General features: G+C 40.3%; 1 protein-coding gene across 5 annotated transcripts in view; it reads right to left on the reverse strand.

Annotated features, from left to right (window-relative positions):
• SPIRE1 (spire type actin nucleation factor 1) overlaps positions 1 to 27,848 on the reverse strand; it is a 204,536-nt gene that overhangs the window by 176,437 nt on the left and 251 nt on the right. For 2 of the 5 annotated variants that reach the window (XM_038543912.1, XM_038543911.1), the window contains exon 1: positions 24,663 to 24,957. The exons of the other annotated variants lie outside the window; for them this stretch is intronic. In XM_038543912.1, the coding sequence (XP_038399840.1) occupies positions 24,663 to 24,957 (295 nt within the window). Of the gene's footprint in view, positions 1 to 24,662; positions 24,958 to 27,848 lie in introns of those variants that run through there. 5 annotated transcript variants of the gene reach the window in all.

Consider the following 27,848-nt stretch of genomic DNA (forward strand, 5'->3'; position numbering starts at 1 on the left):
TGTGAACATACTACTTTACATAGCAAAGTGACTGCAACTGTGACTAAGTTAAGGCTTTAGAAATTAGGAGATTTTGGTACATTATCCAGGCACGGCCAATGTAATCATGAGTAGCTTTTTATGAGAGAGAGGCAGGAGAGTCCAAGAAGGAACTGTGATGATGGAAGCAAAGACTGGAACCATGTGAATGCAAGAACATAAGGCAAGGAATGCGGAAGTCTCTAGAAGCTAGAAGAGGCCGGGACCAGATTCTCCCCTGCAGCCTCCAGAAGGAATACAGCCCTGTAAATACCTCAATTTTAGCCCATAAGACCCATTTTCAGACTTCTAACCACCAGAACTAGCTAATAATTTTGTGTTGTTTTAAGCCACAACAGTAGTGATTTGTTACAGGATATGAAGACATGGTCCATGAAAAAGTCAAAGCAACATGACATGCTCTCACCATCCCAAATGCGACCCCCAAGCGACCATGTGTATGGTCTAATCCCCATGCAGAATGTCCCAGAGTAAGAACTTACCCACTAGCACAAGGTAGTAGGACACAGTGGTTAACAGCAAGGGTTGAATGTCAGACTCCCAAGGTTTGAATCCCAGGTAGGTTACTCGCTAAATTTAAGGCCTCTATGCTTCAGTCTCCCATTTGTAAGGCAGAGGCTAAGAAGATTACCTATCTCAGGGTGCCTGGGTGGTCCAGTCAGTTAAGCATCTGCCTTCAGCTCAGGTCATGACCCCAGCTTCAGGGGTCTTCGGATTAAGCCTTGTTGTCAGGGTCCCTGCTCAGAAGGGAGTCTGCTTCTTGCCCCTCTGCCCCTCCCCACCCTCGTGCTCTATCAAATAAATAAATAAATAACTTTAAAAAAGAAGAGTACCTCTCACAGGATTGTTGTGAGGATCTAAAGTGATAATCCAAGAAAACTACTCAGTTTACTGCCTGCCACAGAGTAAGCATTCAATATTAGCTCTATTACCATTTTAGTCTTTGAGCGTTCTCCCCAAAGAGAAAATAAGCCAAAAACTTGTCTTCCAAACTCAAAAAGCTCTAAGTCAATAGATCAGTTGGCCCCTTAAATACCTAGGTATCATTTAATAAGCCCTCACCCATGCCTTGGCCTGTAGATGCAAAGCCTGCCACCTAACCTCTGTAAGTTCTAGGGGGTCTCCTGTGTCTGCACAGTGTCATCTTGAGGAGAAGGCAGCTGACCTTTCATAATTTGTTAAACTTTTCTGAAGATATAGGACTCACAGGGAGGCATTTGAATCCTCACCCTTCCTGTTCTCCCCTCACACTCTCACCATCTCCCTCCTCCCTGTCTCCGCTAGAGTAACTTAGTGGTCACCTTTTACTGCCAGTGCACACCCTTGAGGGTCTTATCTTACTTCCTAAGTGCACCCTCCAAAACTGACAGCACTCTGAGAATGATTCTAGTTCTTAGAAAAATTATTAATTTTTCATCTCCCTACCCTGAATATCTCTGATTGAAACTTCATTTCTATTTTTACAAGATACCAACCTTAAAGGAAAAGCTATGAGCAGTGGAACTAATCCAAAAACCTCTGCCAGAGATGTATTAAAGGAAAAAGCATCCATCCAAACTACCCTATTTCTAGAAACAACATGCCATTCAAACCAATCCCCACAATGCTTTTAAACCCCAAGAAAAACTGTTAATGAAATATCTCATTAATACTTACAATTAATCAATACTTGCTCTATATAGAGCAAACATATACATGCTGGTGTAAAACCTTCATTTTTACAGCTGAGGAGTCTCAAGCTCTAGGGAATAAATTACTCACTGAAGGTCAAAGAACTGTGACCAGTTACCCAGGCTGCTTACCCACCCAGCTGTCCTACATTCTCCCCTAGCTCACTAAGAGAGAGACTCCTAGGAGGCAATGGATGCCCAAAAGTGAAGCACAGGATCAGCACTGGTGGGGAAAGTTTGGGAATATTAAAAAACTTTATTTTATTTTTTTATTTGAGAGACAGCAAGAGAGCATGAGCAGGGTGAGGACAGAGGGAGAAGCAGGCTCCCCACTGAGCAGGGAATCCAAGGCAGAGCTCAATCCTAGGACCCTGGGAGCATGACCCGAGTAGAAGGCAGACACTTAACAACTGAGCCACCCGGGTGCTCCTAAAAAACTTTCTAAGTATCACTTTGGTTTACTTGCCCACTGCTCATAACTAATAAAATGTGGGTAAAGAAAAAGATATGCTGTCTATGTGAGCTTTATGCCCTCTTAACAGGACAAAGAATTCCTGACTGATCAATATGAACAGTACATTTAATCACATTTTGTAGGATTTGGGCCATAATCTTATTATTTTAAAGAAATGTAGAAGCATAAAGATATCATGGTTTTTTGGAAGAGTTGGTGAAAAATTGATTCAATTTTTTTGAGGGGGGCAGTGGAGAGGGGGAGGGAGAATCCTAAGTAGGCTCCAAGCCCAGCAGCACAGAGCTCAATGCAGGGGCTCGATCGATCCCACAAGCTCAAGATCATGACCTGAGCCGAAATCAAGACTCAGACTCCTAACCAACTGAGCCACCCAGGCACCCCCCAAAATGTGGCTTATTATTGCCAGTCACTTTACTAGGGACTAGAATCTAGCCCTTAGACCTCATATCAGTGGCTAAAAGCAACTACCAGACTTCCCCAGCATAGACCAATTACTGGCTCTTAATTATAGCTACAGTTTGCCCTTTCTGGCTCTGCTTGCTCTTCAGAGGACAAGCGGATTTCTGCAAGTGGATTTTTTTGGGGCCTGGATGCTGCACAGAATACTCCTGATTTCCAGCCCTCCATGAGGGTAGGCCTCACCACCATTGTGGCCACCCCCAACCTAGGAGTAAGTCTGGCCCAGACCCCAAACTCTCCCAACCTATTCCATGGTACTAGAGGGGCCAATTTATAGCTGATCTTGTAGTGAAATCAAAGTTTTAAAATTATGTTTTCTTGGGGGTCCTGGCTGGCTCAGTCAGAGAAGCATGAGACTCTTGATCTTGGGATTAGGAGTCTGAGCCCCACGTGGGATGTAGAGATTACTTAAATAAAACTTTAAAAATATGTGTTTTCTTAATTACTAGTGTTATTTTTCTCTTTCTATTCAGCAACCTTAATTAACTAAACTTCTTATCATCTCACAGAATATCATTAAATATGAAGTATTTTCCACTAAAAAATAATTTCAGCATAACTTTTTAATGAAACTCAACTATTATATTTGTCTCTTTTATGTAATTTGGCAACATTCAAAACTTGTATAGCAAAAAGGTTTCATCTCTTGTGCCAATTCAAACTGAATGGTAGTGACAGTCTAGAATCCTATCTTCAAAAGAGCTGTGAGGGCAAATATGGGGTGAGAGGCACCCATGACCATTTAGCAATGTTCGTCATGGGAACAGAAGAGAGTGACAACACAGAAGCCACATTCCTGACACTCCTGTGTTAGAGGATGGGATGATGGAAATTGTGGTTCCTTTTGTAAACTGTGTGGATTTGGATTAAAATTTCTCCCTACTGATATTAATTCAAACATTAATTCCTTAAATTCCATGAGACCTCAAAAATACACTGAGATCACAGCACTCTATCACTTTATCCAAGAATAAGGAGAATTTGGAGGGGATCTTCTCCAATCCAAATCATAAAAAAAGGTCTACTATCAAGTGCCAATCCCAAAAATTTTTGTATTTCCTATCAAATGGCAGATTCTGGTTTTCATGCATTTCATAAGCACCACTGTGTTATTCTCCTTAGACTCTCCTCTCCCACTCTGGCACCTGATCACGTATGAGACCACCCTAGCCAACAGTACCACTGCCAGAGAGGTATCTCAGGTTCTTCTATCTCTAAATACAAGCTCCTTTACTTAGTGTCATAACTGCTGCCCACATTCACTTAGCCAAATGTTATGATAATAAGCATCAGACCTGAAAATTAAAACCACATCGTTTGCTGTCTCCTCTTATATCCATGTTACCATGTGACATTAAACAGTTGATCTGCAACCTTCTGGAAGAGCAAAGAAACTTAATAGGAATAAATATGACTCCACTGGAAAATTACTTTTTCCAGGCTGATTTAATTTCTAAGTATAAGTCATCATCTTCTCACCCTATGCTGCCTCTCCTGCCTTTGCAGCAGCCAGGCACACAGGTGGGAAGTCTGAGAGCCTTCTAAGATGCCTTCCTTTCTCACCCCCATATCAAAAACTAAAGGGCCATGTCCTCTACTATTTCCTAGATCATTTCCAATCTGACTCTTTCTCCCCATTTACTGCCTTCCTTCAAACCTCCATCACCTCCTATCTGAAGAGCCCTAACACTCCCAACTGGTTAAGCAACTTAAAGGCTACTAAGACCCAATGATAGTATGCCCACTGGTCTCTCTGCCCTTGTTTTTACTCAAGCAATCCATTTTCTACAAATCTCCCACAGTCATCTTTCCAAAAAGAGTAACCTGCTTACATCATTTTTCTGCTTAAAATCCTTATATGACTCTCCATTGCCTATACAGACTATAAATACAAACTCCACAGTGTGGCACACAAATGTTCTTCATAATCTGATCTCAGTCAACATACTTTTCTAGCCTGTCTCATTCTCCACCACGCCCTCACACATCCTATGCTCCAGGCACAGTGGACGCCCACTGCAAAGACGACAAACAGGTTCAACTTCACGTGCCAACTCCAAATAATTGGTAGTGGCTGCCTGAAGCTCAGCTGAGAACTCTGAAGCTGCTTATAAATTTAGCAGCAAAAATGCAATGACTGATTAAACAGTGTCTGCTTTTGGTATGGGGAAGTGGGCATTGGCACAAATGCCATTCTATCATCCATGTACTCCTGTTCTTTGAATAGTTCTTCCACATTTCTAAACCTTTGTACTTTCTGTTGCTTCTTTTTTTTTTTTTTTTTTTTTTTTTTTTTAAAGATTTTATTTATTTATTCATGATAGTCACAGAGAGAGAGAGAGAGGCTCAGAGACACAGGCAGAGGGAGAAGCAGGCTCCGTGCGCCGGGAGCCTGACGTGGGATTCGATCCCGGGTCTCCAGGATCGCGCCCTGGGCCAAAGGCAGGCGCCAAACCACTGCGCCACCCAGGGATCCCCTTTTTTTTTTTTTTTTTTTAAAGATTTTATTTTTTCTGTTGCTTCTATCTAAGTGTCCTCCTTTTATCCCACTACTCATCCTTCAAGGCCTCTCCAGAAAACTGGTTTCCTGTGACACCTGCCTCCTATTACACCAGCAATCAGTCACTCTCACCCTTGGGCTCACACAGGTTTCTGTGCATGTGTCTAGTATTTCAGATTGCTGTAACTATGCTGTAAGGGTTAGTTTATGCACCTGCGAGCTTCTTGAAGCTACAGGTGTACTTTATCCTTGTGTCTTCAAATCTAATACAGTGCACTTAGAAAGCACTCATGTACTGGTGAAATGAATAAATGAAACGGTGTAATGCCAGATTCCTCTAACATGATATTATCACTAAAATCCAGAAGGTATGGCCAAGCCTAGAACCAGACAACCTGTGATGACTGTTAGTGGCATTCTACTACTACTCAACACCTATATCTATATACATCTTTATCTCTCAAAAATACAAGATAGTAAAGGAGTATACTAGATAGAAATTTGGCTTCCAGTTATACTGGGCCATGAAGAAAATGGGAAATAGGAAGGAAAAAGAGACCCAAATCTTAAAAAAAAAAAAAAAAAAAAATGCATTAACACAAGTAGCATTAAAAGATCTGAGAGTCAGTTTTCAGAAGCTAAATATGGACCAGCAAATCTCACTATAACTGGGGATATAGCCTTTCCATATACATGACACTACTCAAATACTTATTAAATTTATACCAATGTCCCAGATTGGTCTTAATTTTCTAAAGTTTGTAAGGTGCATCAGGGAAATGCAAATCAAAACTACAAGGAGGTATTACCTTACACATGTCAGAATGCCTAAAGTCAACCACACAAGAAACAATAGGTGTTGGCGAGGATGTGGAGAAAAAGAAACAATTGTATACTGTTGGTAGGAATGCAAACTGGAGCAGCCACTGAGAAAAACAGTGTGGAGGTTCCCCAAAAAGTTAAAAATAGAGCTACCCTACCACTATAATCACACTACTGTTATTTACCAAAAAAATACAAAAACATTAATTCAAAGGGATACACACCCCTATGTTTTTAGCAGCACCATTTACAACAGCCAAGATATGGAAACAGCCCTGTGTCCATAAATTGATGAATGGATGAAGAGGAAGTAGGGTGTGTGTGTATACACATATACAGTGGAATACTACTCATCCATGAAAAGGACTGAAATCTAGCCATTTGCAATGACATGGATGGAGCTAGAGGGTATAATACTAAGCGAAATAACTCAGAGAAAGACATATAATTTCACTCATATTTGGAATTTAAGAAACAAAACAAACAAGCAAAGGGGGCAAAAAGAGAGACACACACAAAACAAACAGACTTAATTACAGAGAACAAATAGATGGTTACCAGAGGGGATATGGATGGGGGAATGAGTTAAATAGGAGATGAGTGTTGAGGAGTACACTTGTCCTGATGACCACCAGGTAATGTAGTGAACTGCTGAATCACTATATTTATACACCTGAAACTAGTATCACACTGTATGTTAACTGACCAGAATTAAAACAAAAACTTTAAAAATTTTTTAATGAAAAAATAAAGTTTGTGAGGTGCAATCATTTTGGAAAACTTTTGTCAGTCCCTCCTAACAGTGAAAACACCCATACATTATGAACTAGCAATTCCACTTTCAGGTGTATACTCAACATAAATGCTACACTTGTCCACCAAAAAACATGCTTAATAATGTTCACAATAGACTGGATACCCAAATGTAAGATCTAAAAAATCAAACATCCATGGATAAATTATGGCATATTCATACAAGGGAATAGCATACTAAAATGTGAATGAACTACGACTATACGCAACAATATCGATCAATCTCACAAAGTTCAGAGAAAAAGTTAGACATTAGGTAGTATAATACTATTTGATTCTATACACCTAAGTTCAAATATAGGCAAAACTTATGATGTTAGAAGTCATGAGAGTGGTGACCCTTGGGTGGCTGGTGACTGAGGGTTCACAGAACCTTGGGTGGCTGGTGACTGAGGGTTCACAGGCCTACTTGCTAATAATGTTCTGTTTCTTGATCTATATTCTGGTTACAAGACTGTATCCACATTGTGAAAATCCATCATTTACAATTTTTGCACTTTTCTATGGGTTACATCTTAATTAAAATTTGCTTTTAAAATGAGGATAAAATAGGGTTGTACCTGGGTGGCTCAGTTGGTTAAGTGTCTAACTCTTGATTTCAGCTCAGGTCATAATATGGAGCACCATATTATATTAGGCTCTGTGCTGGGCAAGGAGCCTGCTTAAAATTCTCTCTCCCTCCCCTGCTCAGCCCTCCCTCCTAACTCTCTCTCCCTCTAAAAATAAATAGACAAATAATTGAATAAGATAAAGACTAAATAGAGATATTTGCAGATAACAAAAATTGAGTGAATTTTTTTTTTATTTTATTTATTCATGAGAGGAACAGAGAGAGAGAGGCAGAAACACAGATAGAGGGAGAAGCAAGCTCCTTGCAGGGAGCCCAATGTGGGACTCGATCCCCAAACTCGGGGATCACACCCTGAGCCGAAGGCAGACACTCAACTGCTGAGCCACCCAGGCATTCCAAAACTTGAGTGAATTTTACAGTGGGAGACCTGCACTAAAGTAGATACTAAAGGAGTTTTCAGGCAGGAAGAAAATTATCCCAGAAGAAAGTATGATAATATAGGAAGAAACACAGAACATGGAAAGAGCAAATATGTGGAAAATTCTAAATGAATGTTAAATTGTACAAAAATATTGTCTTATAGTTAAAATCTATGATAAGCTACAAACTAAAACACATGTCAATAACCATTAAACAACAGAAGGAGATACATTAAATTAGAATGTTCTAAGATCTTTGCACTCTCTGGAGATTAAAACAGTCATTTATATAGACTTTAATAAAAATTCAACAATGTATATTGTAAAGTAACTACTAAAAATAGTAAAGAAATGTACAATAAGCAAGCTAATGAAGGAGAAAATTTTAGCACTTAAAAAAATTCTTAACTGAAAAAAAGGGAGAGAAAATGAATACAGCCTGGTGGGACAAATAGAAAGCAGATGGTAAGATGGTGTATTTTAAAATCCAAGCAATTATACTAAATGTAAACAGAATAAAAAATCCAATTTAAAATTAAGGATCATTATAATACACAAATAATCCAAACCATATCCTGCTTGTAAAACATACACCTTACATGTAAGAATACTAAAAATTTGAAAGTAAAATTATGGGAAGGAATATACTATGCAAAGATTAATTAGGGAATGCTATTAAAGAAAAAAAGGAAAACTAGTGTAACGTGTCAACTATAGTTCTATCACTATCACTAACCATAGTGATAAAAGGGTAAAGCCACCATGAAGATAATATAACCTTAAATGGGCATGCATCTAATAACATAGTCTCTCTATATAAATAAAAGCTGACAGAATAATGCATGAATCAAAGAAGAAATCACAAAGAAAATTAGAAAATCATTTGAATTCAATGATAATAAAACTGATATGTCAAAACTTCTATTCATCAAAACATACCATAAAAGGAAAGCTACAGAGTTAGAAAAAATATCTGTAATATACATAACTGGCAGATGGCTTGTATCCAGTATATAAAAATCAAAACATATAATAAGAAATTACCAAAAACTTAAAATAAATTGATTAGAGGTTATCAGGGTCTGGGGGAAGCTGAGAATGAGCAGTTAGTTATTGCTTAATGCGTACAGAGTTTCTGTTTGTGTGATGAAAAATCTTATAAACAATATAAATAATAGTGAAAGGGAATATAAGGGAAGGGAGAAGAAATGTGTGGGAAATATCAGAAAGGGAGACAGAACATAAAGACTCCTAACTCTGGGAAACGAACCAGGGGTGGTAGAAGGGGAGGAGGGTGGGGGGTGGGGGTGAATGGGTGACGGGCACTGAGGGGGGCACTTGACGGGATGAGCACTGGGTGTTATTCTGTATGTTAGCAAATTGAACACCAATAAAAAATAAATTTATTTTAAAAAAATCTTATAAACAGTGGTGATGGTTGTGTAACATTGTGAATGTAAATTAATGCCTTTAATTAAATGGTTAAAATAACATTTATGTTTTATATTTTTTACAAGGAAAAAAAAAAACTAGAGGTGAACCTGGGTGGCTCAGTGGTTGAGCATCTGTCTTTGGCTCTGATGCTCATGATCCCCCATGATCCTGGGGTCCTAAGATCCAGTCCCACATCAGGCTCCCTGCAGGGAGCCTGCTTCTCCCTTTGCCTGTGTCTCTACCTCTCTCTGTGTCTCTCTCATGAATAAGTAAACAAAATCTTTAAGAAAAAAGAATACTCGACAAATAAATAGTCAAAAGATCTAAAGAGGAATTTCACAAGAGATATCAATATGGCTAATAGACATATGAAAAGGCACTCAACATGATTAGCCATGTGTTAAATGCAACTCAAAGCCATTATAAAATATGTACCATAACATACCTGCCAAAATTAGTAAACTTTTCTTTTTTTAATGACATTCCCAAGAGGTACAGTGAATATGGTACAACAGACACATTGCTAACAAGGTAACCTGAAAAAACACTTTGGAAAACTACTTGGCAATATCGACTAAAACTTAACAGACACACGTGCAACAACCAGCAATTCTACTAGATATATACCTAACAGAAGCATACATATATTCAAGAGTATTTATAGTAGTATTATTTAAAATAGCTAAAACTCCAGACAATTCATATGACCATCCATAACAGCTGGGTAAATCAATTTTGGTATTTTCATACCAACTGAATACCATATAGCAATGAAAATAAACTAATGCTACATGCAGTATCAAGTAATTTGTCTCACAATGTTGAACAAAAAAAAAAGCCAGACACAAAAAACACGTAATGTAAGATTCTATAAAGTTCACAAACAAGCAAGACCTACCTATGGTGACAGAAACTAAGACAATAATTACATTTGGAAGACTTGTAGGCTACTTGTAACACTCCTTTATTTGCAGGTTGTTTACATGGTTGTGTTACTAATGATTTGTGCTCTTTTTCTCTATGTGTGAACTTCCAAAAAAAAAAAAAAAAAGGAAAAGTTGTGAAAAAATGGGAGAAAGTCCAAGAAAATAAGTTTTGAGAAGGAAATGTCAAAGGAAATTTTTTTTTAGAGAGAAGAAAAGTGGCCAAAGATTGAATTAATGCAACATACCAAAAAAAAAGTGTTTTAAGAGATTCTGACCAACATTTGATTACCAGGCTATCATCACTAAAACAAAGAAACCTACCAAACTCCCATACAACTTGATGAAATATACTTACACAATTAAAAGTACTACTGAACTCTTGCACAACTAGCTGAAATTTGCTTAAACTGCATAAAAATTTGATGTGACATTTTCTTAATGTGTTTTCTTTGTATGATGAGGGCAATACAAGTAGCAGAACAAAACGGTGTCATGGAATGTCTATCCTTCATACATTTAAAAATCAATAGAATGCCATTGAGATACTGACCTGAGAACAGCAAAGGCTGAACCAATAAGCTCATAAATTCAATGCATGAATAAACAAATCTTACCTTGTCTTGACCTTGTTATACCATCACTCAAAAGTAACTACACGGAAGTTAGAATTAGGGAAAATATTACAAGCTTTCCCAATTATTTTGCATTGCTGCATATAAATCAGTAATTTTCTGGTCCCTACAATATCCACGATCCCATGAAATACTTAGCCAAAACCAAAAACCATTTGCCCAATATTTTGTTTTCATCTCCTTTGTTTGGTTAAGACATTCTATGAGCATATCACAAGAGTATATTTTACCCCACACTGTCCTGCAAAGCAGTAACGAAAATGTATGTTTATAAAGTGGGGAACTATTTCAAATGTGGTTGATTGCCAACATTCTGCACTGTTCTCCTGCAGCTTCCATAAGTACTTACAAGAGGAAGGCCAATGATCACAAGATTTGTCTAAACCAGTTCTCAACCATCCACATACCTCAGTCAATCCATACTTGACCTTAAGCCACATTTCACTGACCTCTTCTCAGCTTCAGTATATCCAAACTGATATCCCAGTATAGGCTCCTCTGGCTTTAGTTCCCAGGTATCTCTCCCTTCTGATAAACGGTGTACACAGACTGTTCTCTCTTAACCTCTCTATTCAACTTGGCTCAATGGTATTCATTACTTAACTGTTGAAAGGATGAACAAATACACAGTGTGGCAAGCATGTCAACAAAAGCAAGATACCAGAGAGACACTTCATAAATCTAACAAAGAAGTCTGAACACCAAAAATAATTAAACCTTTTATTCCAATGCTTCTCCATATTAAAAACAAAACCACCACAGTATCAACAAGCATAAATGGTGCTCAACTCCTTAAAGCTGTGTCTGACTGTAAGGCTGGGGCAAAAAAATATATGTCATTAACCTTAGAGCATCTTGTAGTGTCAGAAAGTGATGATGTGCTCAAAAACACAAAAGGATGGTTACATGTCAAAGACACACAGGAATCAACCTGAAGGAGCTTCCAATGACCACAGCTGGAAGAATGTGAGCAACAAAATAACATGGTAATTAGGGCAACCATCTTTGGCCCCCTCCCTCTTTGGGAGCTTTGTACGGTCACTTTACTATCATCCAATTAACTTTGCATTGTCATCCATCATAAAAAATTTTTTTTAAATTAACATAGTAACGAATAACAAAATATAAAATATATACAATTCCAGAATGATATAAATAAGTAAATGGCAGGAGAAGGGACAAATCTTCCTTACAGAATAATTCCAAATAATATTAAGCAAATATTATAAAATTATATTAAAGCTAAGTATCAATTAAGTAGTAATAACAATATTAATTCTATAACAATAACCAAAAACCAGTTGCCCAATGGTATTTAGTTTTCATCTACTTTAACAAAAGAGCAGACAATTAATTAACAATACAATTAGTTCAATAACCATATTAATTAATCCCTCCAGGAGGAAGCCTCCTTCTCTAGAGCAGGCTGAATTTAGCGACTCCTTTCCAAAGAACAGAGTATAGAAAAAGGTAAACAGAGTAACTCTTTAGTGGAGAAAGCTGGCAAACTAAAGTGCATTATCACCAGTGGTACTGTGTGGATACAATGTGCCCCAATCCTATGTGATGAGAGGTGCCTCCCCCTGGGTGGTTATTCTTTTGCCCAAACACATATCCCCAGTCTAGTCAGGAAAACATCAGGCAAACCTAAATGGAAAGACAGTCTACAAAACCCCTGACCAGTACTCCTCAAGACTGTCAAGTCAGGAAACAAGGAAAGTGTAAGAAATCACAACAGACTAGAAGAGACTAAGGAGATGTGAGAACTAAATGCAATATTGTATTCTGGATGGGATTCTGAAACAGAAAAAAGGCATTAATGAAAAACAAAACAAAACAAAACAAAAAACCTAGAGAAATCCAAATTAAGCCTGGAGTTCAGTTAATAGTAATGTGCCAATGCTGGCTTCTTAGTTGTGACAAAAGTATAAGATGTTAACATAGGAGAACTGGATGAGGAGTACATAGGAATTCTCTGTGCTATCTCTGCAACTTTCCTGTAAATCTAAAATGATCTCAAAATAAAAATTTTTTCAAAATAACTATATTTGGCAATATAGTGGCAACTATATTTGCCACTATATTTGGCAACAGGCAATATTTTCTTCATAGTTTTAAACAAATATTTGGAAGAGAATAATTTCTTTTTTCTACTTAGCCAACAGGAAGCAAATGAAAAACATAAAATGGGTCCTATGACAGTGGGATGGGAACGGTTATCATTCTATAGAATTTATGATGCAGAAAAGGGATTTTGACCTTACGAGTGAAACAGGCAGAGCGTGACTCGTATCTCTTACCAACATACCACCTTTGGTAGATCAAAATTCTTGGTGAGACTAATGGGTTCCCGACAAAGTTCCAACTTACTTAAGTACCTGTATCTGTACATGACTAAACTCCTCTGTTTTCCTTTGTGTAGGGCAGAAAAACAGACACCACAATGCATTATTCCAAAATTTTTCCCAAAAATGTCTATGGCTACTCCCACACAACCCAAACACAACCAGAAGTATACTGGAGGGTAAACTGGAGTCAAAAGTGACAACAATCTTACTGATTATGGTGAAAATATCTTAATTTTGCAAATGACCATCTGTCCATATCATGTGCAGGGGCCTAGAAGAAGCCTGTGTAAAATGAGCTCACAGTTGAAGTTGCATTAGCTTCACAATGAACTTATCGCTGTTTTATTTTCTCTTTTAAAATGACTATATTCATCTTTACATCACTCATGGAAACGAACACTGTTTGGATGTGGCAGGAACTCAATGCTTTTTTTTAAGATTTATTTAGTTATTTATTATTCATTCATTCATTCATTTGAAGGGGGGGGAGCATGAGCCAGAAGGAGGGGTAGAAAAAAAGGGAGAAGCAGAGTCCTTGAGCAGGGAATGTAACAACACAAGGTTTGATCCCAGGACCCTGAGATGATGACCTGAGCTTAAGGAAGACCTTCAACATACTGAGCCACCTGGGCTTCCCTCCATGTTTTTAAAACTGAATTAGCTTAACATACTGAAAGATACTGTATAAATATCTTACCTATTACTGTACCTGATAAGACATTTCAGCAACCCCTAATACCATCATTCACTCCCAAACTCTACCCTGGACACATCCATATAAGTCTCAAATATTCCTTTCATTTAATGACCAGCATGTTAACACTTGAGAATTATACCAAGAATGGTGTGCCTGGGTGGCTCAGTGGGTTAAGCGACTACCTTTGGCTAAGGTCATGATCCTGGACTCCAGGATCTAGATCAAGCCCAGTATCAGGCTTTCTACTCAGTGGGGAGTCTGCTTCTCCCTCTGTCCCTCACCTTGCTTGTGCTCTCTAATAAATAAACAAAATCTTTTGTAAAAATTACACCAAGAACTAACAGGAATTAATGTTTTTAAACATGTTTTCACTATTTTAATCTTCTCCACAAGTATTTAGTCTCTCTTTAAAATCAAATACAATATTATTTCCAGACCATTTCTCCCACCAGCATGAAACTTGCTGAGAAGCTTGACTGATCATGTCCTCTTTTCAAATCCCAAACAAAGCCCAAATGTTCCCCATACCAAGGGATGCCTTTATTAGTACACACACAGTCTTTCATTGTTCCTCCCAGGAAAACCTATTTCCACTCTATTATTACTTTAAATCAAGATGTAACCGTAATTTTTAAAATGTTCTTTATACATCTAACATTAAAGATACATCTAAGATTTTGAAATCAGAATCTGAAATAAGTTATTTTTGTCAGATGGGTATTAAGACCTAAAAGGCTGCTGAGACCATGCAATGGTGCTAAGCTCTAATATTACTGTCATTGATAATTCTCTGTGGCATCCCAGGGAAAAAGTTCTTATCTTGCAAAGATCTGGAATCCCATCAATGGCAATTAATACACTACTTACTAAATAACGTGTATAATAAAATATGTTCTAAATGCCAGTAAGGCACAGTAGTGACAAAGAGTAGGCTGTATATGCAGAGCCTGAGTGTCTCTAACTTGTTAATTAAAGGTGTGAAAGCAAAAATTCTATCAATCTGTACATAAAAAAAAAACTTTATCAAACAGTAAGGTTTAGTGTAAGAACATAAACATTTAGAAAAATAAAAATGTAAAGTTAAGACACCTAAGAATCATAAGCCCTCTTGATTCTAACCAATGTTTCCTTCTGTCATCACAGAAATAGCTCATAAAATATGCTGCTTGTTTTAAGATCCTATTTCATAACGTAATCAGTTTTACTCTTAAGATACCCTCTAGAAATGTGTGGGAAATATCAGAAAGGGAGACAGAACATAAAGACTCCTAACTCTGGGAAACGAACTAGGGGTGGTGGAAGGGGAGGGCGGGAGGTGGGAGTGAATGGGTGACGGGCACTGAGGGGGGCACTTGATGGGATGAGCACTGGGTGTTATTCTGTATGTTGGCAAATCGAACACCAATAAAAAATAAATTTATTAAATAAATAAATAAATAAATAAATAAATAAATAAATCCCTCTAGAGAACTAATTTTTCCTTTTTCTTTATCTCCTTCAGTCCGACATCACACTACTCTCATGGCCATGTTAGTACAGGGCACCAGACTACATGTGAATGGTAAATAAAATTGCTTGTTCTTCATTGTCTTCTTCCCATATCGGTCTCATTTCCATGCCTCCCACATCTTCCATCATTTTCCTATTTCTCTTATAAGGTATTTCTAATTTTATTCAAAATGAATATAAACATTCTGGATGTATCAATACTGTTAAAAGTGAACAAGAACTAAAATCAATTACTATTACATTGAACCCCAAAACAAGTCAAGAAAACATGTGAGGTGTTATTTTTTTCTATGGGACTAAGACTAAGTGGAGCCATACCACTTGTTCATTCAACTCAACAGCAGAGGGAACAGTAGCCAGCTCAAAGATTCACTCACTCAAGGATTACAGCCAGGATCCAGTTCTCCGCACTGGACTGCATACCACCCATTATCTGCTAGACCAGTGGTTCTCAACAGGGAACGACTTTGCCCCCCAGGGGAAATTTGGCCATGTCCAGAAACTTTTTTGAGTGTCATGACTTGGAGGAGGAGATGGGTAGTTACTGGCAACCAGCGGGTAGAGACCAGGGATGCTGCTGAACACCCTTTACAGGCACAGGACAGCTCCATACTGAATTATTCAATCAAAAACGTCAATGGTGCCAAGACTGAGAAACCCTGTCCCAAACATTTGTGTCCCAATTCAGAATAAAAATACAGAATAGCAGGACCACAGGCAGTGCAAAAGGGCAGACTTAGGGGAGAAAGGAAACTAAAACTTATTATACTATCATACCAAGCCTTGCTTCAGTCATTTTACAAGCATCATCTCATTTAAACCTTCTTCAATGAGAAAGTGATCTATTCTCCTTTTACAGATAAGAAAGCCGGACTCGGGGTGATTGTTTATGCAGAGCTAAAGTGTCTAACTCATTAATTAAGGGAAGTTAAGGAACTTATTCACGGTTACTCAGCTAGGAAGGGGAGGAACAAGGACTCAAATTCAAACCAAATCTGTTTCTAAGCCTAGAGGTTAAAAGTCCTCAATTTGATTCAAATCAAAGTAAATTCAAACCAGTAAGAATTTAAGCAAGTCCTTTAACTTCCCTAAACCTCCATTTGGAAATAAGTGGATAAACATGTGAAAATATAAATGCTGTCGACTGCTAACAATATACAGTCATGTTATATGCCATACAATGAAAAAATACTTCTTAGAATTGAAGTGTCATGATTACCATTTTTCCTTAAAAACAGAATTTATACACATGTACAGTACTAAATTATTCAGCATTTTTATGAATCAAGACTAAGCATTCAGAAAACACTGTGCCTTCTAAGCCAAGCAACTACTCTTAAATCCTAGGAGGAAATAAACTAATGTAAGCAACATTTTAGTATGAACTTCATAAAGATTTTTAATCAATCAACACTAAAATGCTCAAGACTGCATCAACTTTCTCCACAACTAGTAGGAACAAGTTAGGAGAGACAGGGCTAGGTAGGGAAAGATAAAGGAAAGGCCCCAGAGTAAGGGGCCTACTCATCTCAAGAAAACGGAGATAAGACAGTAAAAAACAAAAAATAAACCTGTCTCCTTAGCTCCAAAATGTTAAGGAGCATCCCCCTTTAATGGCTACTAAGTAATCACAAACTCACAGACTACAAAGAAATAGGTCATCAAAGGTTGTTATCAATAGTCCCTGCTCAAACAGAAAGGGCACAAGAATCTCAAGGCCTTGGGCTACCTGACTAGGCTCACAGAAATCCTAGAGGTAGAGAAACTTATGGAGGAGATACTAACCAGAGAGAAGGGAATAACTTGTTTGGGCTCATATTTATAAGAACTTCTTGTTATTATGATAGTTACAAATCCACCAGGTTTGTTCTAAATATAAACATGATATTTACAAATCCACCCTGATATTAACAAGAAATTGACCAAATTTCCTGGTCAGTTTCCTATAAAAGGAAGATCCTAAAGGCCCTCAGTGGCAACCTTGTGGGGACCCCTCTAGCTTTATGCAAGCTTTCTCTGGGTCTCTGCTTAACAAACTTCTATCAGCTTTGCTCACTCTGTTGTCTGTCAGATTCATTCTTTGACTCTTGTGAGACAAGAACCAAGCTCTCCCATATAATTTTGGTGCCAAAACCCAGGACTACTATTCACTGAGGGGTGAGCAAAAGTAGAGGAATTGAGAGTAAAAGTTGTCTCTCCCAGGGATAACTCTTCCTATAACAGCAAAACCAGGCACCTGTCAGCCAGTTAAAGGTAAATAGTAGGGCTGGAGGTCTTAAGACTCAGGTGACAGGCTTCTGGAGAAAGGTTTGGTCAATCCCCTTTCCCCAAAGGAAGGGAATGTTGACCTAATCCTAGTTCCACTTTCTGTTTTCTGGCTTTCTGAATGGGCTTTTCCCCACCCCATGGGCTTTGCTTATTGTGGGGCCGTGCCTGCAAATGGGACCTCAGGTATTGGAACAGAAAGGCAGCAAGCGTGCGGTGAGGAAAATTTAACTGAAATTGGCTATGATCGGCAGGCTGATCAGGCACCAAGGGGCTGGAACGCAAGCGAATCTATATAACCAAACAACGAAGGTTCATGCAAGAGAGCGCAGAAGAATAATTGGTTATTTATAGGATTCCCTGCTAGCCTAAGGTTCATCCGGAGGGCACACATAAGGACTGGCAATCCAGCACTCTGAACCTCCCCTTCGGTTACCACTGGTGGCCTTGGGGTCTCCAAGACCCGTAAAAGGATGGAGGCTGGCCCTGGGGGTCACACCCCGGGGGGACCTCCTCCACAAGCCGCACATGCCTCCCACTGAGAGACCCTTGGTGTTTCCACTTACTTCCTCAGCCTTCTAAAAGGAACATCACCGTTTAAATTATTAACCTCGCTAAATTCTATGATTAGACCAGGTTTTATAGTCGTTGTCATGTCCCCCCCACCCCCCACCAGAAGATCCAGAGGCGGCAGTAGGATTAGGCGACAGGTAAGAATGGCTACTCCCGCTGGCCTGATCCCTCCTCATCCCAAGATGTTAGGCCGCTCTTTCACTTGGGAGGGTGAACCAAACCAAGGGACGCCTTGGTTTAGAGGAGAACAGAGATATTTGGATGCCTTCATAGTTAACCTCTCTTTAACACGTATGGAGTAAGAGATTCCTACCAGGATTTCAAGATGGGAAAAAAACTCATCCTCAGCAGAAATGCCTCTGGATTGCAATCTGAAAAACTGGGAAAAATTTGAACCACTGACGCTTCAAATGACAGGTATGGGGTAAGATCAAAAGATAAGAAACGAACTGTCCTCCGTGGGGACTTCTCTAGGTTGAGTACTGCACAATTGAGTACTTTCTCCTTGTAAACTTTTCTATTTTCCATGTGTTAAAACAGCAGGTTTTTCGAGTCAAGGTAAAATAAGATGTGACCTTCACAGCAAGGCATGGTCTCTTTAGTTTCCAAGGACTCCCCCTTGGGGTGCCCTTTAAAACACCGGAAACAATTTGGATTACAAAATTTAGGGAAGGACAGATTTCCTGTAGCACTGCATGGCCTCACTGGGATCTACAGTTAGATCTTCTGCAGAGAACAGGGCTCTAACATCAGGACCCCCACCTAAGGGCCTCTAGCAGAATGTGTTTACCTGAACGTGTTGACTTGTAAACCCCTCCTGACATGTTGGATAATTAATCTAAAAAGGCCTCCAAATAAACCCAGGTTGCTGAAGGAAACACAGGCCCTCCCTAGCAAAGAGGATGCTGACTCTCTCTCTTCCTCCCAATAGATACAGTCTACTCTAGCTGTACATGGGGAGCTTCTCCCTCATTCATTTCCCAGGTTAATGGTTATAATTGGAGCCAACTGTGGTTAGTTTACCTCAGGACGGATTTTAAGGAATGTTCCCAAGCAGCTGCTGAGAATATTCTCTGTTTAGGGAAAATTCTGTGTCTTCAGAGGCCTGACATGGACTGCCTCCTTCCACTCATTGGTGGAATAACATGGCATTTGCTTGTCTGTCCAAGTGGATGAGCTTTAGAACTGGGAATCCCTTTTTCTCAGCCTTCTGGCTGCACTTTGCTTCTTCTGTCTCCCTTCCCTCTGCTCCGGTTTCTGCACCACCTTGAGTGCTGCCTACATACACCACTCACTTCAGATTTCCCCTCCAGTGTGTCAGGTAAAAATTGAGAAATGGGGGGAGCAAAGTGACTTTTAAAAAGTGGACCCAGGGATCCCCGGGTGGCGCAGCAGTTTGGCGCCTGCCTTTGGCCCAGGGCGCGATCCTGGAGACCCGGGATCGAATCCCATGTCGGGCTCCCGGTGCATGGAGCCTGCCTCTCTCTCTCTCCCTCTCTCTGTGACTATCATAAATAAATAAAAATAAAATAAAAAAATAGAGTTTGTGATCACAACACAAGCTAAAAATTTTTTAAAAAATAAAAATAAAAAGTGGGCCCAGGTGAAACAATCAGTATTTAAACCTAAAGTGTGTTGGTTTTAGATGTGTAACTATTATTCTGTCGAGGTTTGCTAAAAGTCAAATAGGTTTGGGTTACCTGTTGCAATTTGTTAGCAAAAGGATGACTTAAAATGGTTTATCTTCTGTCTCAAAGTTTTAATAGGTAATTGTTAAGATAGCTTTCAAAGTTTTTGATAACCTACAACTTTAAAGTTTTGCTTGGATGGTAACTGAGACTGAATTCACTGGACATTTAGATCTTTTCCAAATAGGACATAACGCTAATGCATTAATTATTAAACATAGGTTTGTACCTTTGACAACTTATTGCAGAGAAACTAAGGATATTTGACTCTGTTGGTAAACATGCTTTGTGCTTAATAGATCCATAAATTTGCCATATAAAGAGTTTTGGTATAACAGTTCACAACTGGCTACTACTTTGTTTTCACTGGAGACTAAGATTTCTGCTAAATGTAATTAAGACAGAGGATAAGGAAAACTCTGTATGTAGAAAGGTTGGAAATATGTAAGAAAGATACAAGAATGGGATTGCATTTTGTTAAAGGTAAAAAAGGTAATTTTGTCCTAACTGAGGCAGGTTGGTTGAAAAGAAATGGCTTGGGACAAAATCTGCATGCAAAAGAACTTTGTAGGTTTGTGAAAGGAAGTCTTTGGAAAAGAATTCTAGATGTGGTCAGGACAGACTATGATTGAAAGGGATTTTAAAGGTACACAGGTATGAGGTTAAAAGTCTGCTTTCTCTCTGTTTGAAAATACAAGTTTTCCTGAATTGGTCTGCTCTGGATAAGACAATGTAAAACTGTTGTTTTCTCTTTGCCAACCCAGAAAAACCAGTTTCTATGTTTTGCCTTTATCAGGTCTTCTACATCCATAATCCTATTTAGGATGTGCTTTAAATTTTTCTAAGGTTTTAACAAACTTCCCAAGATTTAAATTATAAATGGGAGTCTTTTTGACTCATTAGGCCTTTTATTTGGTAAATTACTCTGAAAGTACTGTTCAGTAAATGATAAGCCTTAGGTTACATGTGGGTAAATGCTGTAACCATTCAAGAGATGATATGCAATTCCTAAAGTTTTAATATGTTTAAATATAAGGTCACCACATGGTATTTTGATCATTGAAAAGTTATTTGTCACAGAAATAACTGACCAGATTCCATTTCTAAGTTGTCATTTTAATTGTTCTTATTTTTGCAAGATAAATTTCATCTTCAAGGAGGTTCATATAAAGGATCTTTAGGACAAATCTAGGTTTTGATTTCTTTAAAATCAAAGCTGAAATGAGTAATAATTTCCAGAACTAAAATTGCATTCGAATTGAACAAGAATAGTAACAAGGGACTAAATAAACCAAAAGGATGATTAGAGTTTTGTGACTCCACGTTTGAACCACCACTACTAGTTCTGTTTGGTCTCCCAGGTTAAAACTTTCTCTTGGCGCTGGCGCCACGGGGGCAGCCGGAGAATCTCTCCGGTGCCCCCCCCCACCCCGCCCCATAAAAAAAAAGAAAAAAAAAAAGAAAAACTTTCTCTTAAGATATATGATTTATTAGAAATAGGATAAAGTATTCATTTGTAAACAAATTAAAGCATTAACTTTTCTATTTAAACCCTCTGAAATTCAAAAGGTGTTTCAGTAAGCATTCTTCCATGGCAATCATAGTTATTTGCTGCATAAGTTCAAGAAGAATCTGTTCTTATAACAGGACACCATTAAAAATATCGGTTATTTTACCAAGGCTTTGACTAGAATGTTATATTTGAGAGACCTGCATAGACTCGGATATGACCAAACAGCTTTAAGGAACTAAGGTTGACTTCATGAAACCTGGAGCAATAAAGCCACTTGGAAACACTGGCCTGATACCTTGCTTGCTTTGGGAGTTCCCAGCAGCCTCACCAGGTGAGTAAAGAATGTCACTTCCTGGCAGGTGCATGAACCTCAGGATACTTTGGGAACCTCATGAAGAGGAATATGCCCAAACCCACAGGTATTGCAGGCATGTCTGATGGCAAGTACTTGCCTTGGCTTCTGGCCTGGAGAGACTACTAAAAGTTCAATCTAGAATCCTTATATGTAAAGTTTTCCAGCAAAGCAGATGCTAAAAGATCTATATGATCAATCATTATTCTTGCTGAGCTTATGTAAATAATTAGGCCAAGTCTGTTAAAACTGGACTTGTTTTGCAGACAGGTCAGTCCTGATTTGGCTACCTCTGATTAAGAAATGAAGGTTATAGAGAGGAACTATGTTTCAATTACACATCTTTGCAGATGTTAAATTATAGCTCTGATCATCTTTAAATGAATATTGTTGCCTAAGCTAGACTACTTGAAGTAAACTTTAGAGCAATAGCTTTCCTATCTCTACACAATAGCTCAAGTATACACAATCTTTATGCTTTTTATTCTATGGGGATAATAACAGGACCTCATGGTTGTATGATTATTCAAATAACAAAAAAAATGGAATTCCCCAGCAATTGTATATACCACTAGTATTTTGACCAATTCTGTGTGGCTGGGATGACAAAATTGTTCCTTTAAAGCCAGAGCGTACTCCCACTGTATAGGGTCAACTACTGGCTTATGAAGATGATGGATGACCCCACTTTATGATTGGATTGGATGATGTACTTGGGGATGCCCTTATTTCTTGACCAGTCTTCTCCTACTTGCAAGTGATTCTTTGTAATTATAATACTGTTCAGGCTAGACCTCAAACCAAGAGGGCTTTTTGATGGTTTTATTCTTTAGTCATATTTATCCTAGAAGTCACCTCTACTAAGGTACAATTGCAAACAAAGGCTATAGCCGAGCATACAACAGCTCTTTTGGTAAAAAGAGCCTCAAAACTCACTACGGGACTTCCAGGATTTTAGACAGGACTGCAATATAAAATAAGCAAAACAGTACGCTTGCTCAGCAGGACTCTAAATACTTCCCAGGCATTGGATACACTCAATGAAGAATTAAGTCAGAGAGGGACTTTTCAAGAGCCACATCACTATTGACTGTCTACTACTGCTACACCATTTCTGGTGTGAGAAGCTTCCTCACATGTGTTGTTTAAACATTACAGTTAACTCCCACAAGGTGGCCCTATTAATTAATACGGAACATTTGTGATCCATTAAAACGATAAAGATATCCACTGATCTAGTCAACAAAATTGGTAACTGAAGGTTTTATATAAGGAATGTGATCATAATTTAGGGCCTAATATTTGTTTTATGTTTATTCTTTTGCATTAACTCCCACAAAGTTTGCTTTTTTCATAGTCTGATGGGTGTGGGGGCCATGCAGACCGAAATTTTACCACTCAACGAAAGCCTTACTATTCAGCTTCAACCTGCTTCTCCACAATACAGGCCCTCCCATACACAGAAAACATATAATTTAAGCAACTGTATTATGTAGAGCTTGCAATAAGCCTATTAATCAATGCAACTTTACACCTCCCATCCCCAACTAATGAAATTACATCTGCCAAAAGGATGGGCCATATTTTGCACTTTGTAATATGGCCTATTACACCATTCCTAAACAATTCTCGAAGTTCTGTACTAGGGGCAGGCTGGGATGGTTACTTTTCCCATTCCCAGCAGCCCCTTACTGAGAACTACCTCATCTACCCCATGTGGTTCTCATATCAGATGGGGAAACAGCCCTAGTCCTCTCCCTTGTGGCTCTCCCAGCACTAGGAAAAGTCTTAAACCATCAGATCCAACAAATTGTTTGCCTACTCAGAACTCTGAACGACAAGTCTCAAGTGTTAGATGGCCTAAATCAAGAACTAAGTGCAGTTAGGGCAGAACTTCTAAAGAACTGGGCCACTATTGATTACTACTTCAACATCACTTAAATTGTAAAGAGTTTTCACATGTGTACTGTTTTAATATAACTGACAATTCTCATAAGGTCTCACAATCAATAAATGACATTCAAGCTCAACTAGACAAAAATCAGTCTCTCCAGGATTATTTTACTGGTTTGGAAACTGGGGTCAACATTTCAGAGTTGCTGTTTTAGTCATAGAAATAACTTAGATTTTGTCTTTTTCTCTGGGTTTGCCGGGGCCTATGTCTCTTGATGCCTTCCAACATCTCCTGGGAGCCATATCTTGGACCTCGACTGACCCCTGAGAATGCCCTGCCTTTGTCCCACCACCACCACCACCACCACCACCACCACCACCACCACCACCACCACCACCACCACCACCGCAGGCCGCCCCTTTCTGCCTGAAGCAGCCAGAGGAGTCATCCCATCCTCCCATTCCCTAACGGCAGTTAGGGTTACTATTCCAGGAGGAGGAATGATGTAAAAAAAAAAAAAAAATACTATTAGCTGATTATTCATTCTGAAAGGTGTAATTTTCCTGATAGCAGAATTAACTACCCTTGACGAGATCTCACGTGAACCTTTCTCAGCACCTATCACATCCCAAGTAAATAGCCCTGGCATCTAAGTATGTAGACATTGCTTATCACGGAAAGGACCCAGCACACCCCATTTCCCAAACAAGACAAGAGCAGCTGTGCTTTGACAGTCCGTACAATCACCAGCACCCTGGGCAGGTCCGAGGCCCTACCGGAGGCGGGGGCGGCGGAGGCCGGACCCCCTCGCACCCCTCTTTGTGCCGCGGTCCTCCCCCCCCCCCCCCGCCCTGCTCCGACCTACGTGGGGCCCTGATGGCAAGGCGCCAGCACCACCCCCTGCCCCCGCCCGCCCCAGGCCCGCTCCTCCGGGTCTCCCTTAGGAGGCGGCGTTCGCGGGGGGGGGTGGGAGGGTAAGGCCCAAGGGCAGCCCGGAAAAAGGGGGCCGCGGGGCGGGAGGCGGGGCCCGGGGCGCTCCGGGGGGCGCAGGTCGTGGCCTTACCCGCCGAGGGGGGCGGCTCTCCCGCGCCGCCGGACGCCAGGGTCACGGCGCCGTCCCTCCAGACGCGGATCTGCGCGGCGGAGCGCAGGCGGCCCCGGGGCTGGCGGCGGCCGGCGTCCGCGGCGCGCAGGGAGGCGCAGCACTGGTAGCACACGGCCCACGCCTGCTCCTCGTTGATGGGCTGGTTGTAGAGCCGCAGGATGTCCTCCAGGCTCAGCGCGTCCGGGGGCCCCTCGCCGTCCGCCGGCTCCGCCCGGGGCCCCCCGCCGCCCGCCGGGCCCGCCGGCTGAGCCATCCCGCGGGTCGGCGCTGCGCACCGCCGCCGCGCCGGGTGCCGCCGTCTCCTCGGCTCGGGAGACTCGTCTGGGCGCGCCGCCGCCGCCTCCTCCCCGGAGCCGCCCCGCCCCGCCCGGCCGCGCGCGCCGCCGCCACGCCAGCCCGTAGCGACGCGAGGGCGTCCGCCGGCCCCGCCCCGCCCCGCCCCGCCCCGCCCCGCCCCGCGGCCGGGCAGCTGCGCGCTCGGTGCCGGTCCGCACGGTCCGGAGCTGCTGCGTGCGCCGCGCTGCCCGCCGCGCCGAGCCGGGGGCCGGGTCCCGCCGCGTCCGAGCAGGAGCTGGACGTCAGGCTGAAGCAGATCCCGACCAAGGCCTGGGAGCGGCTCGGCCCCGGCTCCGCGGTCCTGCGCATCTCGAGCTCCGCGCCGGTGCTCCCGGTGCACGGACTTCGCGCTGCCCCCGGCCTCGTCCCCCCGTCATCCTCCGGACCCTCCTCTGCTCTTTTGGGAGTAGCTGTCGCCACCAATATACTCTATAATTCGGGATCCCTGGGTGGCGCAGCGGTTTGGCGCCTGCCTTCGGCCCAGGGCGCGATCCTGGAGACCCGGGATCGAGTCCCGCGTCGGGCTCCCGGTGCATGGAGCCTGCTTCTCCCTCTGCCTCTCTCTTTCTCTCTCTCTCTCTCTGTGATGTGACTATCATAAATAAATAAAAATTTAAAAAAATGTTATAATTCACTGAGGAGTATTGTTTACTGAACAGGCCCTCACATCTTCATTGTAAACCCCGTGACCTTTTGTGGGTTTTGGTCAATTCCCAGATCAGGGCCTGGGATATAAACATGTAAACACTTTGTGGACCCTCGTTTCAGCGTCTTTCCGGATTCGTTTCGTAACGTTTGTACAGCTCCTCGCTAAGATAATGTCTCCTATGATCACACTCCTTCTAGTCCAGTTAACCCAGAATGTTCAGACGATTTGGAATTAATGTCACAGTGGCAACATGGAAATGAGGGCAATTAGCCATACAATGAAAGAAATACTGTACTCCCCAGAGCCTCGCTGAATTCATGAAGTCCTGCAACATAACACGATTCTTAGATAAAATAATCACTTAACGAGCTTAATTGGTAACTTTCCACTTTGAGGCTAGTCCTGTGTAAGAACCTGAGAGAGTTGAAAGCATCCACCAAGAAATTTATAGTAACTACCAATAAGACTTTTAAGGCAGTTTTGTGTGTGATATTAGATCTTAGACTCTTCACAATTGCATCTTGCAGTAAAAATTACAATGATCTATTATAAATGCTTAAGGTACTATAGTACATACAGCAGTAGGAGGGAGAAGAGAGAAAAGCAAGAGGATATTTTTAAACCAGTGAGGAGGGATCCCTGGGTGGTGCAGCGGGTTGGCGCCTGCCTTTGGCCCAGGGCGCGATCCTGGAGACCCGGGATGGAATCCCACGTCGGGCCCCTAGTGCATGAAGCCTGCTTCTCCCTCTGCCTGTGTCTCTGCCTCTCTCTCTCTCTCACTGTGTGCCTATCATAAATAAATAAAAATTTTTAAAAAAATAAACAAGGAATTGAAAGGGAAGAAAAATGTTTCTCCTTAGTCGCCTTATTATGACTTTACTACAAGAGATACAAAACATCCCCTTAACATCAATTACAGGTTCTAATCCCATGTAAAAATGCATTGTGTGCCACAGCCCTAAGAAGAAAGGCATAATTCCTTATATGATATAGATAGGATGGATAGATATGGATGGATAGATACATAAATCATCTTGATTGAAAAACTGGGAAAACATACTCAAAATATGCTATTTTAAAAGTTTAGATCCTAAAAAAAAATAAAAATAAAAAAAAATAAAAATAAAAATAAAAGTTTAGATCCTGTGTGGATTTTGAAAATACAGAGGGCTTTAAAACAATTTGAACTCCGAAGAACAGCTAACTGATCTACTTTTATGGACAACACCACCATCTCCTGGCCTTGCAGGATATTGCTGTCCTGTTGCACTTTGGCAGCTACAACCAAAATAAATCAATTACATTTTTGTCCTTACCTTTACTCCCCCACACAAAAGACAAGTTAAATGAATTAGTCAACTAATGAATCCATTAGCCAGTCACTTGCTACTACAGGGCAATAAATAAATCTCCAAGTAAATATAACAATGAAGGGAAGAAGGAAAGGAGTGGAAGTGAAGAAAAATTTAAAAATATACGTCAAATGTTATCATTAAAAGGTGTACTATTTAAAACAAATTCAGAACAGAGATTTTCTTCCTTCCCCAAATGGTGATTTTTAAACACATTTTAGGAAGAAAAACATTATGGCATTGAATCCCAGGAAGATTATATAAAATAGAAGGGTTTTTTCCCCCCCAGATACAAATTCATGACCGATATACTGTATTTAAAATAAGTGTCTTGCCTTTGCGAGCTCTAGGGAATTAAGTTGAGGCAATATTACAAGCACAATGCAGAAAAAATAAAAGATAAATCCTAAAAATCCTAGCCATTTTCTATTATAAACCTATTATATAACATAAACACTTGGTACATTTTTATACAAAGACAGTATGATTTTATATGATTTTCAGAACCCTTTGAAATTTTGATAAGCCCCATGGCCATCATCGTAAGACTGAAAGGTGACTGCTGACAACTCAAGACTATCAGAGGTCCATCTTTTCTCAGGACTCAAGCAGGACTGTTGAATAATGTGGCACCTTACCATTTTTTCATTTTCAATTCAAATTCAAGAATTTAAATGTCTTTTTTGCATGGTATATTTGTTCCAATTTCTGTCATTCATTTTATTTTTTTATTCTTGGCTTCACCGCTTAAAAAAAAATTGCTCTGTATACTTAAAATGTCTGAACAATGCAAGTCAACATGTAAAT

Source organism: Canis lupus, chromosome 7 (assembly GCF_011100685.1).
Source record: "Canis lupus familiaris isolate Mischka breed German Shepherd chromosome 7, alternate assembly UU_Cfam_GSD_1.0, whole genome shotgun sequence".
Lineage (NCBI taxonomy): Eukaryota > Metazoa > Chordata > Mammalia > Carnivora > Canidae > Canis > Canis lupus.